We start from the raw sequence: 17500 nt of genomic DNA, 5'->3' as shown, positions 1-17500 counted from the left end.
CACACACACACACACACACACACACACACACACACACACACACACACACACACACACACACACACACACACACATTGCTCCTCCCTCTGTGGTGTTCAGCCCATTGGGTACTGCCTCAACTCATTGGCATCTTCAAGCAACAAAGATAAACAAGTGTTCCAATTAAGAATTAATTACGTGCCAGGGCCTTGGACTACATGCTTCATCTGCTGGGAGAGAGAGAGAGAGAGAGAGAGGGGGGAGACAGAGATAGAGATAGAGAGAGAGAGAGAGAGAGAGGGGGGAGACAGAGATAGAGATAGAGATAGAGAGAGAGAGAGAGAGAGAGAGAGAATCCTTGCACAGCAAAATCCTGATGAAAAAATTACACTGTTTCTATCTGAGGTGTAGAGGGGAAAAAAGGAGAGACAGACAGAGAGAGAGAGATAGAGAGCGAGAGAGAGAGAGAGAGAGAGAGAGAGAGAGAGATAGGGACAGAGACAGACAGAGAGAAAGAGAGATAGAGAGCGAGAGAATGAGAGACACTCTCTTCAGTGCTATTTTGGCAGAAAGCAGCATAACAAGCCCACAGTGCAGTAATGGTCCTACTTTGGAGCTAAAGGAGCCGCATTACTGATCTAATTTATCATGTTCTTCCAGCCCTCTGAGAGCTGAGAAATAGTCCCTTTTTAGGACCTTCCCCTGTCTATAACAATGTGAGCCTCCACCATGCAAGACAAATTGCTGCTAATAATCCATATTTTCAGAAGAGGTTTTCACTGTGTTTGGCAGTTCCACAATAAGAAGGGGCTTCTACGTCTGTGTGTGTGTGTGTGTGTGTGTGTGTGTGTGTGTGTGTGTGTGTGTGTGTGTGCGTGTGTGTGTGTGCGTGTGTGCGTGTCCGTGTGTGCGTGTCCGTGCGTGTCCGTGTGCCTGTGTGCGTGTGTGTGGTCATTACCAGACCTAAGTGGCAACAGAGAGAGAGCTATATCGAGCTGTACACACACCCTGATTGGCTCCCTTTCATGTGGTGTGCCCTCTCCTTAGGCCGCAATTGGCTGGCTTTCATCTGGTGACCTCTGTCTTGACCCCTCTCTGAGATACGAGTGGCTGTAAACAAGCTGTCCTCCAGCACTCTGAAACCTATCAGGAGAAGCCTCCACTGATTACACCACACACCCGCCTGCCTGCTTTCAGCCACAGAGAATGGCTTTCACCCAGTGCTAATAGTAGCTAGCGGCTAGCGGCTTTTAGCTACCGCAAATGGTGCTAGGAGACACTGGCCACACACACACAGCTCAATGTCAGGACACAGTAAGTACCAGGAGAGGCTGGTGGAGGTAGAAATCGGAGGACAGGCTCATTGTAATGCATGGAACGGAAGTTTTTGATACCATTCCTCCATTTCATTCCATGCATTACAATGAGCCCGTCCTCCGAATTCTACCTCCACCAGCCTCCCCTGGTAAGTACTGTCGGTAGAGGCCTGATAGAGGACGGTAGAGGACTGTACCAAGAGAGTATCATTCCACTGCCAGATGACTGAGTCTTAATGAAGTCTAGGTAATTGATAAGGCGTAGATGATGATAGTCATTATGATAATTATAATAACAGTGCTAGTTCTGATACTGTATTTACAACTTATTTCAGATTCCATCCCTCACATCCTAATTCTCCGGCGTCCGCGGGAAGTTAAAATGGTGGACAGCGCCACAGGGGATGTGTTTCCATGGAGACTTCTTGGCTCTTGTTCGGACCCCCACACCGACTGATCCCTGGCAGCTATAGGGTAGACCGGGGGTGAGGGGGGGGGGGGGGGGGGTAGGTTATTGGCATCTCTGACATTTAGAAACTGGGATTTCCCTCCTTGTATTCCACTCACGGTGCTCAGCGTATTTGACTATTCTGTATCAAACCAGGTCAAACCGTGTTAAAATGTCTTTAACCTTTATTCATCCAGGTCCGTCTTATTGAGATAACTCTCTTTTTCAAGAGAGACCTGGTTGATGTACCTGTACCACAAGCACAAACTTTAACAAGGATATTAGTGAAAATATACTGACTGTAATGACAACCTGATCCACACAGTGTGTAATTGATTCCTATGCAAATCAGAGACCCTATAAAAACAAATATATTAATTCCAAAATTACATTAATTATTATCCTTGCATTAAGATGGACTCAATTCAACTTATTGAGTGATTTGTTGATGACATTTTTGCATTTTATCTAATTTTAAGAGCGTCATAGCAAAGGGTCTGAATACTTATATACATGAGGTATTTCTGTATTTCAATTTTAATACATTTACTGAAATTTAAAAAAACTTGTTTTTCGCTTTGTCATTCTGGGGTATTGTGTGTGGATTGATGGCAATTTTTATTTATTTAATCCATTTTAAATTGAGTCTATAACATAACAAAATGAGGAAAAAGTGAAGGGGTCTGAATACTTTCCGAAGGCACTGTACATACACTGTATAGGACAATAAGCAGGCTTGAGTTCAGCGGGCTACCACGGTCTCCAGGCACATAGACACCCCTGGTACAAACCGGTGGGGCCACCCTGCCCCTGCTCCAAGTCACCTCTATAACCCAGCTGTGCTCACCTCTGCCAGGGCTACGATGCCCTGGATGTCCCTCTGGCTGACGTAGAGGATGGACAGTGCCTCGGCCTGGGCCCCTGAGGCGGAGTACTGGATCTGCCAGCGCACCGTCTGGGTCGACTGGAGGTTGATGATGTTGTCCATCTCAAACTCCACCTGCATCACCTCGTAGAAGGAGCCCTCCAACCTGGGGTGACAGAGAGAGAGGAGAGGAGGGGAGGTTAGGAGACGGTGCGTGTGTGTGTGTGTGTGTGTCTATCTGTCTGTCAATTTGTCTGTCTGTCTGTCTGTCTCTCAGTCAGTCTGTCTGTCTGTCTGTCTGTCTGCCTGCCTGTCTGTCTGCCTGCCTGCCTGCCTGTCTGTCTATCCATCTGTCCATCTGTATGTCTGTCTGTGGGTCTGTCCACCTCCACTTTCCCGTATCTGTGTATGTAAGAGGACCCTTTTTTCCGGGTGCAGACGTACGTTGGCGAGACGAATGAGTTACCAGTGAGTCACTGAGGCAGCGCCCTTGGAGGAGTGACTCAATCGTAATGACTCCATAGATTCACTCTTTTTCACAGAAATAATGATTATGATCATGAGAGCTTGCCTGTGCCAACTGGGGTGGTGCAAATTGACTAGCAGTGAATGCAATCAGCACTTCTAAAATAAGAACTTTTTTTGGAAGGAAAGAGGCAGTGAGAGGAAATGTAATATGAAAAACCAGACACTGGAAATAACACATGAAAGTGAAATGTATACATGAGGTTCACAATAAGTACAACATCAATGTGGAAATAACACATGAAATTTGAATATGAGGGTAATGTTTTGTACATGTATTCATCCCTCTAAAGTTTAACAGTGAAATGTACACACGTGAGGTTCACAACAAGTACGACATCAATGTCCCATGGTGTCTGTCTGATCAGATATGCAGAAAACTGAACGCAGCAGACGATATCTCCCAGCCGTGCTCCTCTAAGTCTTCACACAGACAAAAACACAGTAAAAATACATGACACCCCAGACACTCATCTGTCTGACGAGAGAGAGAGAGAGAGAGAGAGAGAGAGAGAGAGAGAGCAAGAGAGAGATAAAGATAAAAACAGCTTCAAATTGATATCAGAGGCATTTTCAATCGCAACAGAGAGATATGATCCACGACCGCACGCCCCCAATCCTTGACCCCGACAATTGTCTCCGCGGTGACCCCTGACCCCTGGGGGGATGGACGTCCCCAGCGGTTGTGCGTAACCAGCCTCAGAGTGGCTTCTATTACCTCACTAGACACAGCTCTGATGGATGTATGCCCTCCTGCCCTCCCTCACATCACAGCTAACCACAAACACATGAAGGAGAGGAGGAAGACACGGCTCTCTGATATGAGAAAATAAGGTGTGGGTGGGGAGAGGATGAGAGGAGAGGGAAGGGGAGGGGAGGGGAGGGGATGAGAGGGGAGGGGATGAGAGGGGAAGGGATGAGAGGAGAGGGGAGGGGAGGGGATGAGAGGAGAGGGGAGGGGATGAGAGGAGAGGGGAGGGGATGAGAGGGGAGGAGAGGAGAGGAGAGGAGAGTAGAGGGGATGAGAGGAGAGGAGAGGAGAGGAGAGGAGAGGAGAGGAGAGGAGAGGAGAGGAGAGGAGAGGAGAGGAGAGGAGAGGAGAAGATTGAGGAGAGGAGAGGATGAGAGGAGAGGGGGATGAAGAGAGGAGAGGGGAGGGGAGGGGAGGGGAGGGGAGGGGAGGGGAGGGGAGGGGAGGGGAGGGGAGGGGAGAGACAGCTCTCTATGAGGCTGAGAGATAAGAGATATCAGAGACTAAGGTGGGAGAGGATGAGAGGAGAGGGGGATGAAGAGAGGAGAGGGAAGGAGAGGGGAGGGGGAGGAAGTGACAACTCTGTACATGGCTGAGAGATATACAGTGGGGGAAATAATTATTTGATCCCCTGCTGATTTTGTTAGTTTGCCCGATTACAAAGAAATGAGCGGTCTATAATTGTTATGGTACTTTTAGTTTAACAAATAGAGACAGAATATCAACAAAGAATTCCCGAAAAAACACGTTATATAAAGTTATAAATTAATTTGCATTTGATCGAAGGAAATAAGTATTTGATCCCCTACAAACCAACAAGAATTCTGGCTCATACAGACCGGTTATATGCCCATGAGGCACACAGATTAGTCCTGTCACTTTAGGAAAAGTACTCCTAATCTCTGCTTGTTATGGGTATAAAAGACACCTGTCAATAGAATCAATCTCTTCCATTCCAACCTCTCCACCACCATGGGCAAGACCAAAGAACATTCAAAGGACATCAGGGTAAGAGTTGTAGACCTGCACAAGGCTGGAATGGGCTACAAGACCATCAGCAAGAAGCTTGATGAGAAGGAGACAGCTGTTGGTGCAATTATTAGAAAATGGAAGAAATACAAAATAACCATCAATCGCCCTCGGCCTGGAGCTCCATGCAAGATCTTGCCTCGTGGGGTAAGGATGATCATGAGAAGGGTGAGGGATCAGCCCAGAACTACACGGGAGGAGCTTGGTAATGATCTCAAGGCAGCTGGGACCACAGTCACCAAGAAAACAATTGGTAACACACTACACCGTAACGGATTGAAATCCTGCAGTGCCCGCAAGGTCCCCCTGCTCAAGAAGGCACATGTACAGGCCCATCTGAAGTTTGCCAATGAACACCTAAATGATTCAGAGAAGGCTTGGGAGAAGGTGATGTGGTCAGATGAGACCAAAATTGAACTCTTTGGCATAAATTCGACTCTTTGTGTTTGGAGGGAGAGAAATGCTGAATGCTACAATCCCAAGAACACCATCCCCACCGTCAAACACGGAGGTGGAAACATTATGCTTTGGGGTTGTTTCTCTGCTAAGGGTACAGGACGACTTCACTGCATTGAGGGGCCAATGGACGGGGCCATGTACCATAAGATCTTGGACAAGAACCTCCTTCCCTCAGCCAGAGCACTGAGGATGGGTCGTGGATGGGTCTTCCAGCATGACAATGACCCAAAACATACAGCCAAGGCAACAAAGGAGTGGCTCAAGAAGAAGCACACTAAGGTCATGGAGTGGCCTAGCTAGTCTCCAGACCTTAATCCTATAGAAAATTTGTGGAGGGAGCTGAAGCTTCGACTTGCCAAGCAAAAGCCTTGAAACCTTCAGGATTTGGAGAGGATCTGTAAAGAGGAGTGGACCAAAATCCCTCCTGAGATGTGTGCAAACCTGGTGACCAACTATAAGAAACGTCTGACTTCTGTGCTTGCCAGCAAGGGTTTCTCCACCAAGTACTAAGTCATGTTTTGCTTGGGGATCAAATACTTATTTCCTTTATATAATGTGTTTTTTCTGGACTTCTTTGTTGATATTCTGTCTCTATTTGTTGAAATAAAAGTACCATAAAAATTATAGACCGCTCATTTCTTTGTAATCGGGCAAACTAACAAAATCAGCAGGGGATCAAATAATTATTTCCCCCACTGTATACTGTAAGAGATACAATATAATAAAATAAGATGAGAGGACAGGGGGATGAGAAGAGGAGAGGAGATGAGAGGAAAGGAGAAGACAAGGGGATGAGGAGATGAGAGGAGAGGAGTATATTGGATATGGAGAAGAGACATAATCTGGAAGGAATACATCATCACTAAAGCTCATGTTCACAGCTAATGTGAACTCTTGATCCTATTGGCTGGGACACTGAGCCAATGACTGGCAGTGTGTCGAGTCCTTTGGAGAAGCTACCCTACGCTGGTGTTCTGAGTATGGATGAGATGAGAGGAGAGGTCTGACACACAGGCAACTGGGGAAGGTTGATGTGAACTGGTAGACGAGAGAGTCAGGTCGAATCCAGTGGAGGCCGGCGGAGGTGGAAATAGGAGGACGGGCTCATTGTGATGCACGGAACGGAATGAGGAATGGTATCAAACACACACGTTCCTCATTCCATTCCATGCTTCAGACAGTCACTAATGGGCTGTGTGTCACAATGGAAATCCTACCACTGTAATCCATGTCAGGTGATTAGCTAGCATTAGACCATCTATCTAATGAAAAAACAATGCTGCATACGCAATAACAATTATTTCATTAAAATAACAGTGTGTGTGTGTGTGTGCATGTGTGTGCGCGCGAGCATGTGTGTGTGTGTGTGTGTGTGCCTGTGTGCGTGTGTGTGTGTGTGTGAGCATTTGCGCATGTGATGATTCCTCTAGCCAGAGTCCCGTGTCGTATTACCCTGAGTGGGCTGGGATTAGCTGGCTGATAACTCACTGAGCCACGACTCCAACCACTGCTAGAGCGGAACCATTCATTTTCAACAGGCCGTGCAGGAGAAAGAAACCAAATTAGTGTGTAAGTGTGTGTGTGTGTGTGTGTGTGTATGTGTGTGTGTGTGTGTGTGTGTGTGTGTGTCTATGTCTGTGTGTGTATGTGTGCAAGAGCAAAAACAGCCCTGAGAGAGAGAGAGAGAGAGAGAGAGAAAGAGAGAGAGAGAGAGAGAGAGAGAGCAGAGAGCAGAGAGTATCAACAGACAAGCAGTGAAGGTATGGTAGCAGAACATAATGTGCCGTAAGAAGATTAGCCAACCGGTGGCAGGTTTAAAGAGGAGAAAAGGTTTAAAGGGAAAGTGATTTAGTATTAAAGGGCAGGACAAAGCCTCCCCTGATTGGACCAGGTACTGAGACGTGACGACCCGTCCCCAAGAGCAATGAATCAGGAGATTTAAGTCAGAGAAGAGACACACAGTGTGTCAAACACCACACACGCCTAAGGCTCTATTCTAGAGGCACTCATACATACTCATAACCAGCCTGCAAGGCTGTGGAGAGAAGGTCTTCATACCGAACCAGCCTGTAAGGAGGCAGAGAGAAGGCCTTTATGTCAAACCAGCCTGTAAGGAGGCAGTTAGAAGGTCTTTATACCGAACCAGCTTGTAACATTTACATTTACATCGAAAGCGACTTACAACAAATACATTTGTTTAAGTAAGTGAATCATCTATACATAAGTCATCATAAGGAAAAGTAATCTATGGTAGGACCAGGGGCTATTGGCAGTCACAATGCTAGAAGAAGGAATAATTACTTCTTTTTTTTTTAACAGGAGAGAAACTTGTACAGGGGGGTAGTGGAGACGAAGAGGTCTTTAGGAGGGACAGTTAAGATATAGCCTGAAGAGATGGGTTTTCAATCTACGGCGGAAGATAGGTAGTGCAGTCATGACAGCAGTGGGAAGCTTGTTCCACCAGCGGGGTGCCAGGACAAGCCGTGACCGAGTAGCGCGGCTGCTGCATCCATGTAGAGGCGGCAGGGCCAGCCGAAGTGGAAGAGCGTAGTGATCAGGAAGGGGTTTGGGGGCTGACCATTGCTTGCAAGTAAGGTCCTCTGTGGCTCAGTTGGTAGAGCATGGCGCTTAGGTTGTGGGTTTGATTCCTGCTGGGACCATATATACTGAAATGTATCCACTCACTGCAATGTAAGTCGCTTTGGATAAAAGCGTCAGCTAAATGGCATATAGGGAGGGGCTGTTCCCTTTGCCACCCGGTAGGCGAGCACCAGTCTTGAATCTGATGCGAGCTGCTACCGGGAGCCAGTGGAGGGCACGGAGGAGGGGAGTGACATGGGAGAATTTGGGGAGATTGAACATCAGACAGGCGGCAGCGTTCTGGATGAGCTGCAGAGGCCTGATGGCGGAGGTGGAGAGACCGGCCAAGAGTTTGTTGCAGTAGTCAAGGTGAGAGAGAAGTGTGTAAGGAGGTAGTTAGAAGGTCTTTATACCGAACCAGCCTGCAAGGAGGCAGAGAGAAGGTCTTTATACCGAACCAGCCTGTAAGGAGGCATTTAGAAGGTCTTTATACCGAACCATCCTATAAGGAGGTAGTTAGAAGGTGTTTATACCGAACCAGCCTGGTTCAGTATAACCAAATGGTGAAAGAGAGAAAAACAGCATCAATTGATTCGTGTCCAGCTAAATGGAAAGCAGGGCAGGCAGTCGGAGAGGAGGTCATTTTCTCATTCATCTCAACCCAAGCCGATCTGTCTGTCTGCTTATTCATTTCACCATGTCAGCAGTTACAGTATTGGTCTTTGCGGGGTAGCGGTGGGGGGGAGAGGTGCTACATGGCTAATCCCAGCTAACAGCGGCTAACCCTCCATGATAGGCCACGAACCGGCAAGCCTCCCCCTAGGCTGAGGGATGTGACTGCGGGGAGAAGAGTGCTTCTGCTGACCCTCGAACCCTGCCTGCTCCAGACGGGCGTACTGATGTTGGAGGTGATGGAGAGTCGAGGCATCTCCCCCTGCAGAGTCAATACCGGGAGGCAAGGGCCAAGGACAGGTGGCAGGGCTAATGAGGAAATGGCTAGGGGTGGTGTCCTGTATGGGGGATACCGTTGAAATACGACCAGCAAAACATTCAATTAGAGTAGCATTGTGTGAAAACATATACTACTGCACAGACACACACACACACACACACACACACGCACAAACAGACACACACACACACACAAGCACAGACACACAAGCACAGACACACACAGACACACACACACACACACACACACAGAGACACACACACTCAAAGCCTGTGGTGCAATACGATAGCCCTCTCACCTCTCTTTAAACTTGGCAGGTCGAGCGGAGGAGTGGGCGAGAGAGCTGGCGGGGGAGCAGGCGAGCGAGTGGGCAATCGGGCGGGCGAGCGGGCGGGAGTGTGTGGCTGGTATCAGCCAGGGGAGACTAATCTTCAGTTAGGATTCAGACGCGTGTCTCCCACTCCTCACTAGCCATTTGTCATGACTGCTAAATGCATGCAGAGAGAGAGAGAGAGGGAGAGAGACAGGGAGAGAGAGAGAGATGGAGAGAGACAGGGAGAGAGAGAGGGAGAGAGAAAGAGATGGAGAGAGGGAAAGAGAGAGAGAGGGAGAGAGAGAGAGAGAGAGAGGGAGAGAGAGAGAGACAAGGAGAGAGAGAGAGAGGGAGAGAGCATGTGTGTGTGTGTGCGTACGTGCGTGCATGCGTCTGTGTGTGCAAGCTTGCCATCATTCCTGTGGCTGTGCAAGCGCGCGAGTGTGTGTGTGTGCACCTCCTTTGTAGCTGAATTAATTAGACATCATTGATTTTGGCCATTTGGTACCTCTGCAGGGAGAGCAGAGTATTTATTTTGTGTCAGAGGGAATAAAACAGGCAGACGAGCCGTCAAAGACATTCATCACACCGGCTTGTTGTTTAACCTTTCCTGAGAAAGTCATATTTCAAAGTGGGACCTAAAAAGCAGCACACAGACACACACACACACACACACACACACACACACACACACACACACACACACACACACACACATACACACAGAGAAATACAGCACTGTGGGAATGGGGATGTGGATGGGGGGGCGGGGTAGTCACTGGAGCTTAAAAAGCAATGCGTCACTTGTGACAGGTTCATTCAGGTAGTAGCCGTTCCTCGGATGTGACTCGGATTCCAGGAAGTGTGTCCGGCTCGTCCTCTAAGGATAAAACAAAGGCGCCCTGTGTTTTTTTTTTAACTTTATAATTCTCTCTTTCTTTTCTTTGGTCGCGAAGTCAATTTCTGTCACTCTTCATCTCTTTCTCTTCATTTCACTCTTCCTGTCTCCTCTACCTCATGGCGCTGCTGTTAGAGATGGTTGACGGAACAGACCACCCGCAGGCGTGGTGTCGACATGTCTTTGCTTGGCGTGACTTTGCTTGGCGTGACTTTATTTCATTGACGGGGGCAGACAGTGCTTGGATCAAGGTCTCTGTAAAAGTGTCAGGTTGAGTCTATTGTTCCTCCAGTGTACCCCACAAGACTGTGTTAGCCTGCTGAGCTAAATACAGACATCTCCTCTCTCTCTCTGCTCGTCTGATTGTCGGTCGGTCGGTCTCTCTCTCTCTCTCTCTCTCTCTCTCTCTCTACCCTCCACTGTCTCTCTCCACTCTCTTCCCACCCTCCCTCTCTTCCCACCCTCCCTCTCTCCCTCTCTCCCTCCCTCCCTCTCTCCCTCCCTCCCTCCCTCCCTCCCTCCCTCCCTGGTTCCCTCTAGGGTGTAGGAGTAAGTGAGTGATTAGAGGAGTTAGCCTAGTTCAGACCTGGCAGCCGTATAAAGCTTCGGTAGTAAAAACCCCACTGGTCAGTCCTGGAACCAACACCACGGGAAGAGCTTATGATTGGCTGTTTGCTCACTTCAAATGGCTATTTTGTGTGTGTCTGTGTGTGTGTGTGTGTGTGTGTGTGTGTGTGTGTCTGTGTGTATGTCTGTGTGTTTGGCCTAATTGCCATCTTATGGTAGTGAGAGGAATACTAAGAGCATGTTGGAGAGCTGCTGCTTTGAATCATATCTTGACAAACAGGGAGAGCAAGTAGAGAAGAAGTGAAGGAGACTGGGAGAAAAAAGAAAGCAGTAGGGAGAGGGGGATGGAGGAGATCATTCCCTGTTCCTGACCACCAGTGTTCAGCCAAGAGTAAAATAGAACAGCACTGAGGCCTCTCCTAACCTCAAGAGGAACAGACAACTTCACACACACACACACACACACACACACACACACGCGCGCACACACACACACACATAGACACACAGACACACACACACACACACACACACACACACACACACACACACACACACACACACACCGGACACACACACACACACATGCACACACCCCCTCTATGCTATCTCCGGCCCACAACCACGGCCACAATGACAGCGGTAGAGAGCAGCGATGGGGGGGGGGGGGGGGGCGGGGGGGGTCGAGACGCTGCCTTATCTGAGAGAGAGCCACAATAGACTCTGGTTCTCAAAGCCATAGAGGGACGCTGGCAGCCGCTGGACTGGACCGGGGAGGGAGAAGGACAGGGCAATGTCATCCCTCCCTCCCTCCCTCCCTCCCTCCCTCCATCCCTTTTTCACTCGCTCGGCCTGTATTCTCTCTCTCTATGACTCCTCCACTCCTCCTGACAGAGGGCTTTTGTTCCTCTCCAGGCCAGCCACTCAACGGAGACGTCCGCCTCTCAGGGCTTATTGTCTGCCTGCCTCAGGGCCCGGTGGGCCCGCCGCATCACACTCACTTAGGGAACTGGGTCACTCTGGACCTGGGACTATTAAACACTTTCATTACCACTCCACAATAGGGACACAACGGTGACGGGAATGTTTGAAGTATCGTATCGTATGGTTCACGATACGCTTTGAAAGAAAGTGAGACGTGGTTTATGAAGAAGTCGATTCGGGGGTGGGGGTGGGGGGGGGTGTACCAGGGGAAGCTGGTGGATCTAGACAATCGTAGGACGGTGCTCATTGTAATGCCAGCGACGGAATTCGGTACGTGTTTTGATTATACCGTTCCCCCCGTTCCGCTCCCCTGCATTTCCGACGAGCCCTTTCCTCCGAAGTGTACCCCCATCAGCCCAGCCGCCACCCCCCCCCCCCCCCCCCCCGGGTCGCTACAAAGCCCTCAAACACCAGTGGTTGAAAGCGGAGGTCCGTGGAGAGGAACCCGCAGGCTGCTTGCTCTACACAGCCTGATGTGTGGTTCGACAGTAGCTCTTTCTTCCAGAGGAACAATGCGGATCTGAAGGAGTCTGGGGGGGGGGGGGGGGGGGGCGGTGACGCTCCAACTGAAATGAAACAACTCTGGGAACAAAATTGAGAGTATCACACGGTGTGCTATGTGAATGACGCGTTAGAGACTCATCGTTCTCTGAAATCATTCGGGTTCTCCAAGATTCTTCACTTTGGGTATCATCCAGCACTGTACTGTTGTACTGTACGTCGGGTTCGGATAGCGAGAAAGTGAGCGATTTCATTTGTTCACGATGAATCGCATCGCCGTTGTGGAAAAGGCCATAGGAGACGGCACCCTAACGTTTCCCCCCGGAACGGAGCGGAGGGGAGGAGAAGAAAGATGACAGAGAGCTCTCTCTCTCTCTCTCTCTCTCTCTCCGCAGGAGCTGTGACCCCGGGGGTGGTGTAAAGACACACATTCCGTCAACACAGGCCCAGCTTCAAAGGACGCTAAACACACACACTCACAAACATATTCTACAAAAACAAAACCACACAGGCACAGGCGCACACACACACACCACAGACACAGCAGACTCACACACACACACACACACATACACATACATTCCAAGCACTTATCCAAGCACGCCCGCAGGAAATGCTTGAGTCTAGAGGGAATTCAATGCTAGGAGAGGAGGAGGAGGAGGCGGAGGAGGAGAGGAGGAGGAGAGGAGGAGGAGAAGAGGATGAGGAGGAGGAGGAGGAGGAGGCGAAGAGGAGGAGGAGGAGGAGAGGAGAAGAGGAGGAGGAGGAAGAGGAGGAGGGATCCCCTGGGGATCTGAAGAGCCAGGGAGAAAAAGGAGGGTTGAATAAGAAGGGATGCTTTCTCTCTCTCTTTTCTCTCCATCACACCGAGGAAGTTGTCACCCTCAGAGCGGCCGCGGCAGGTAGCTGGGTTGACACGGCAACAGCGTCGGTAAGAACAGGCTCCCTACGCTGCGGCAGACAGCCGTCAAACACACACACACACACACACATCGCTCGCCGACCAGGCCAGGCGTGACCGAGGCCGGCCCCGGGACGCACCACTGTCACAGGCCTCGCCGACCTTCACGACTGAGCGCCGCGATGCGTCGTCACGCCGACCCACCCTCATCCCCAAGCCGACCGACCCTGTCAGTTCAGTTTAGGACATCTACTCCCCCCCCCCCCCCCCCACACACCCACACACACACACACATACACTACCACCTATCCGAGACCTCCCCACAGACTCCCTCCCTAGACGTTGTGCCCACTGTCTGTCAGTCAGCGCTGCTCAGTCAAGCCTTCACCTCGCCTCAACTTCAACACCTCATGTCAGACTCACACATCCACTGGACTTCACTTTATCCTCCTGCGTATAATCTTGACAAGACCACCTCAGCTTAGCGCTTAGCTTAGCTTAGCGTTTAGCTTAGCCTGGTGAGGTATACATCCTCTCACCTCATTCTAGATCAGGGGTGCCCACACTTTTTCGGCTTGCGAGCTACTTTCAAAATGACGAGGTCAAAATGATCTACCTACATTAAAAAATGCTAAATATATATTGCGAAATATATACATGCTAATGCATGGTGACACGCGACCCGTAGAAGAGAAGGGATCTCAGACTGGCCGCATTGTAAGTCAATCAAGTGGCGCACTCACACTGGCTCAATTGCCTCGTACGGTGCTGAAGCACAAATGTCCGTCGTAAAAAAATAAAATAAATGTAATGTCACGCGATCGACCCGCACTACTCTCGCAATCGACCGGTCGATCGTAATCGACGTATTGGGCACCCCTGTTCTAGACAGACCACCTTCGCTTAGCTTAGCGTTTAGCTTAGCGTTTAGCTTAGCGTTTAGCTTAGCGTTTAGCTTAGCGTTTAGCTTAGCGTTTAGCTTAGCGTTTAGCTTAGCGTTTAGCTTAGCGTTTAGCTTAGCTTGGAGTGGTATCCTTCCTCTCGACTCATTCTAGCAAGACTGCAGGAGTTTTGCTTTTGAATCCCTGTTCAATGATCTAGATGGTCAAGTTTAGTCTAGTGTGTGTTTGGTTTATGGTGCAGGCTACTCCTTTTTCCTAGTTTCCTAATGTTTGTGTGTGTGTGTGTGTGTGTGTGTGTGTGTGTGTGTGTGTGTGTGTGTGTGTGTGTGTGTGTGTGTTCTGCAGCGTGCCCCTGACTCGGGAGGAGATGTCCTCCATTGCATTGGCTGTGACCGCAGCATCCCGAGACCCAGTCCTGGCACACGCACACACTCAGTGCGCTTTGGCTCCTGTGTCCCTTACGCACACACACACACACACACACACACACACACACACACACACACACACACACACACACACACACACACACACAGTGCGGTTTGGCTGCAGTTGCTCCTCTGTCCTCTCCTCTCCTCATCTGAATCGTTTATTGGCTGCTGATCGGAGTCCCCTGACCTCTGTGTCCCGGGCAAACACACTTCCTGGTTGCCAATGAAGTCAAGCACACACACACACACACACACACACACACACACACACACACAGATCAACGCCAAAACAATCAAATTAACAAACAAACAAACAAACAAACAAAGAAACAAAGAGAATAGAAACCTGTGTCATGAGGGCCTCGCGCCCAAAAGATTGTGTTAACAAGCGGGCCGTAATGACAGATAGACAACAACAACAACAACAACAGAAGGCCCAGATTGGGAGGTGTCCCCACTCATCTTTCAAACAGCCCAAACACTGGAGAGAGGGCCTTGATGTTCCCCTCCTTCCTCCCTCTGTCTGGTTCCCCTCCTCCCTCCCTCTCTGCCCCCTGTAGACATACATATACACTGGCTCCCTCCCTCCCTCCCTCCCTCCCTCCCTCAGAGAAAGAAAAAAAAGACAGTGAAAGAGAGAGAGACAGAGAGAGTGAGAGAGAGAGAGAGACAGAGAGAGAGAGAGAGAGAGACAGAGACAGAGAGAGTGAGAGAGAGAGAGAGAGAGACCTGTCATCAAACGTTCATTGTCAGCATCAGTCACTCAGTCTCTCTGCCAGGTAGTTATTGGGATCTGCGCGTGTTCTCAGAGGTAAAATAAACAGTTGTGCTGTCTAAAATGTGGAACGCCGGCCGAGCCCTGTGTGAAATGGCCGCATTCTGAACTACGACAACGCAGCCCGCCAGCCAGTGAAACAGACGATCACCACCAGATCATAAAAACATTAAAAAAACATAACTGTCACAGTGTCAGGTAGAGGGAGAGGTGAGAGGACGCCTCAGAAACCAGAAGAGACTTCAATGTGTCTTTATTTAGGAGACGGATGAGGTGTGTGTTGGGGGGTGGGGGGGTGCTTTTTAAGATTTGGACGTTCCTGCAGTGACACTAGGGATCGATAGGAGAGGCTACGTGGAGAACTGCTGCTGCTGCTGGTTAGACAGGACTGATGCTGACAATGAACGTTCGATGACAGGTCTCAGATCTCTCTCTCTCTGTCTCTCTCTCTGTGTCTCTCTGTGTCTCTCTCTCTCTTTCTCTCTGTGTCTCTCTCTCTTTCTCTCTCTCTCTCTCTCTTTCTCCTTCTCTCCCTCCCCCCTCTCTTTCTCTCTCTACCTCTCTCGCTGTCTTTCTTCTTCTCTCTTTCATTGTATGTTCAGCTGAAGCGACATGCTGTGAGTCCAGCAGGCTTCCCCGCCAGGCAGAGCAGAGCAGAGTGGTGGTGACGATGTTCTCCCAGTAGGAAGTCAACCGAGCAGACATCACCAAAATATACAAACAGGAAACAGCGAGCGCGCGTCCCGTATGAACCACTCTGGTTCTGTCTAAACTTAGCTCAGTCATACGCTGCGTAAGCAGGGAGCAGACACTGGCGTTTCAATAATTCAGCGTCCCCCAGGTCCCCCCCCCCTCCACGATATGGGGTGCTGCAGGGGAGGGGCACATGTAGGGCATCCCAGCCTCCCCCCTCCCCCCCACGCCACAATAAACGGACCCCCATACACCCCCCCCCCCCCCTCCCCCCTCACAACACGACATGCAAACGCTTTTAGTGCCCCCCTCCCTCTCCATTAAGGTAAAAAAGCAGCCGTGTGTGTGTGTGTGTGGGGGGGAGGGGGGGTGTCTGTGTGTGTGTGTGTGTGTGTGTGTGTGTGTGTGTGTGTGTGTGTGTGTGTGTGTACAGTACAAGGGACAGACACAGGGGAACTGCAAACACAAACAAACCATTACACTCAAAAACAATCCATGGTAACTCAACATACTAGATGTGAATGTAGGAATGTGAATGTGTGGAAGTGAATTTCCAGTTCGGAGGACAATAACATCTATTCTAACCTAATATAACATGCTGTGGTAATCAATACAGCACAAACGCTGGTGAGGTATGTCACATACATATTTCCCATATATTAGAAATAGACAGAATTTCTCTCTCTCTCTTTTTCTTTTTTTCCACTCCTTCTCTCTCTCTCTCTCTCTCTCTCCCTCCCTCCCTCTCTCTTTCTCTCTCTCCTTCTTTTCTCTCCCTCACTCTCTCTCTCTCTTTCTATCTCCCTCTCTCTCTCACTCCCCCCCCTCTCTCTCTCTCTCTCTCTTTCTCTCCCCCTCTCTCTCTCTCTCTCTCTCTCTCTCTCTCTCATTTGCTCCTCATCAAAATCCTCTGTTCATTAATTGCTGTAAACTTCAGTCTGTAATATCATCACATTAGGAGTCTGTTTACTGACTGATTATAAGTCCCCCAGAGAAGGAACCAGAGGAGACTTCACCGTCTGATTAAGGCTCTGATTAAGAGTCTGAGTCAGACAGATGAGTCATTAACGAGCTGTTTATAAGGAAATCCCCATTAAGAACTGCTAAATATGATTATTTACTTGTTTTGGAAATTGATTATGAATACATCCAAATGGATTCCAGCATTGTCTTCCTGGTCACAAATGTATTCTCATTTTGATTTGATACAATTCAGAAGTTGCATCAGAAATTCCAATTCTAGATTGTAAACAAATGTATCATTTGTTTACAGTTCTTAACTGATATTTTCATTCAATTCAATGAGGATGTATTCAATTCAATGAGAGATCAGGTGAAATTGACACCAACCCTGTTACTTGTGTGATTCCTTTTACTGAGAACCTTCTGGCCATAGAATTCTAATTCTAATTCTATACCTCCTGCTTCTTAGGCCTGAGCCACACTAAATTATCAGAAGAACGGATAAAAAACATATGTATGAAACCTGATTTTGACTTTTGGAACAACCTAGTAACCGAACAATACAACCTCGCAACTCAATACGAAACCTTGTTTCTAATTGGCTAAACGGACAAAGGGACTGCGGAAAGCTCAACTCCTTTGAACTATTTTGGGCCGTAAAAAAAAAC

General features: G+C 49.0%; 1 protein-coding gene across 1 annotated transcript in view; it reads right to left on the bottom strand.

Moving 5' to 3' along the window:
- LOC310807464 (transmembrane protein 132C) overlaps positions 1-17500 on the bottom strand; it is a gene marked incomplete at both ends in the record, with an annotated part of 123955 nt that overhangs the window by 36238 nt on the left and 70217 nt on the right. The window contains one exon of the mRNA XM_083673960.1: positions 2591-2774. Within this exon, the coding sequence (XP_083530086.1) occupies positions 2591-2774 (184 nt within the window). The remainder of the gene's footprint in view (positions 1-2590; positions 2775-17500) is intronic.

The sequence above is a fragment of the Argentina silus genome (assembly GCF_951799395.1).
Source record: "Argentina silus genome assembly, chromosome: 7".
NCBI classification, from domain to species: Eukaryota; Metazoa; Chordata; class Actinopteri; order Argentiniformes; family Argentinidae; genus Argentina; species Argentina silus.
The sequence above is the reverse complement of the archived record's forward strand: the minus strand, read 5'-3'. Positions and strand labels throughout refer to the sequence as shown.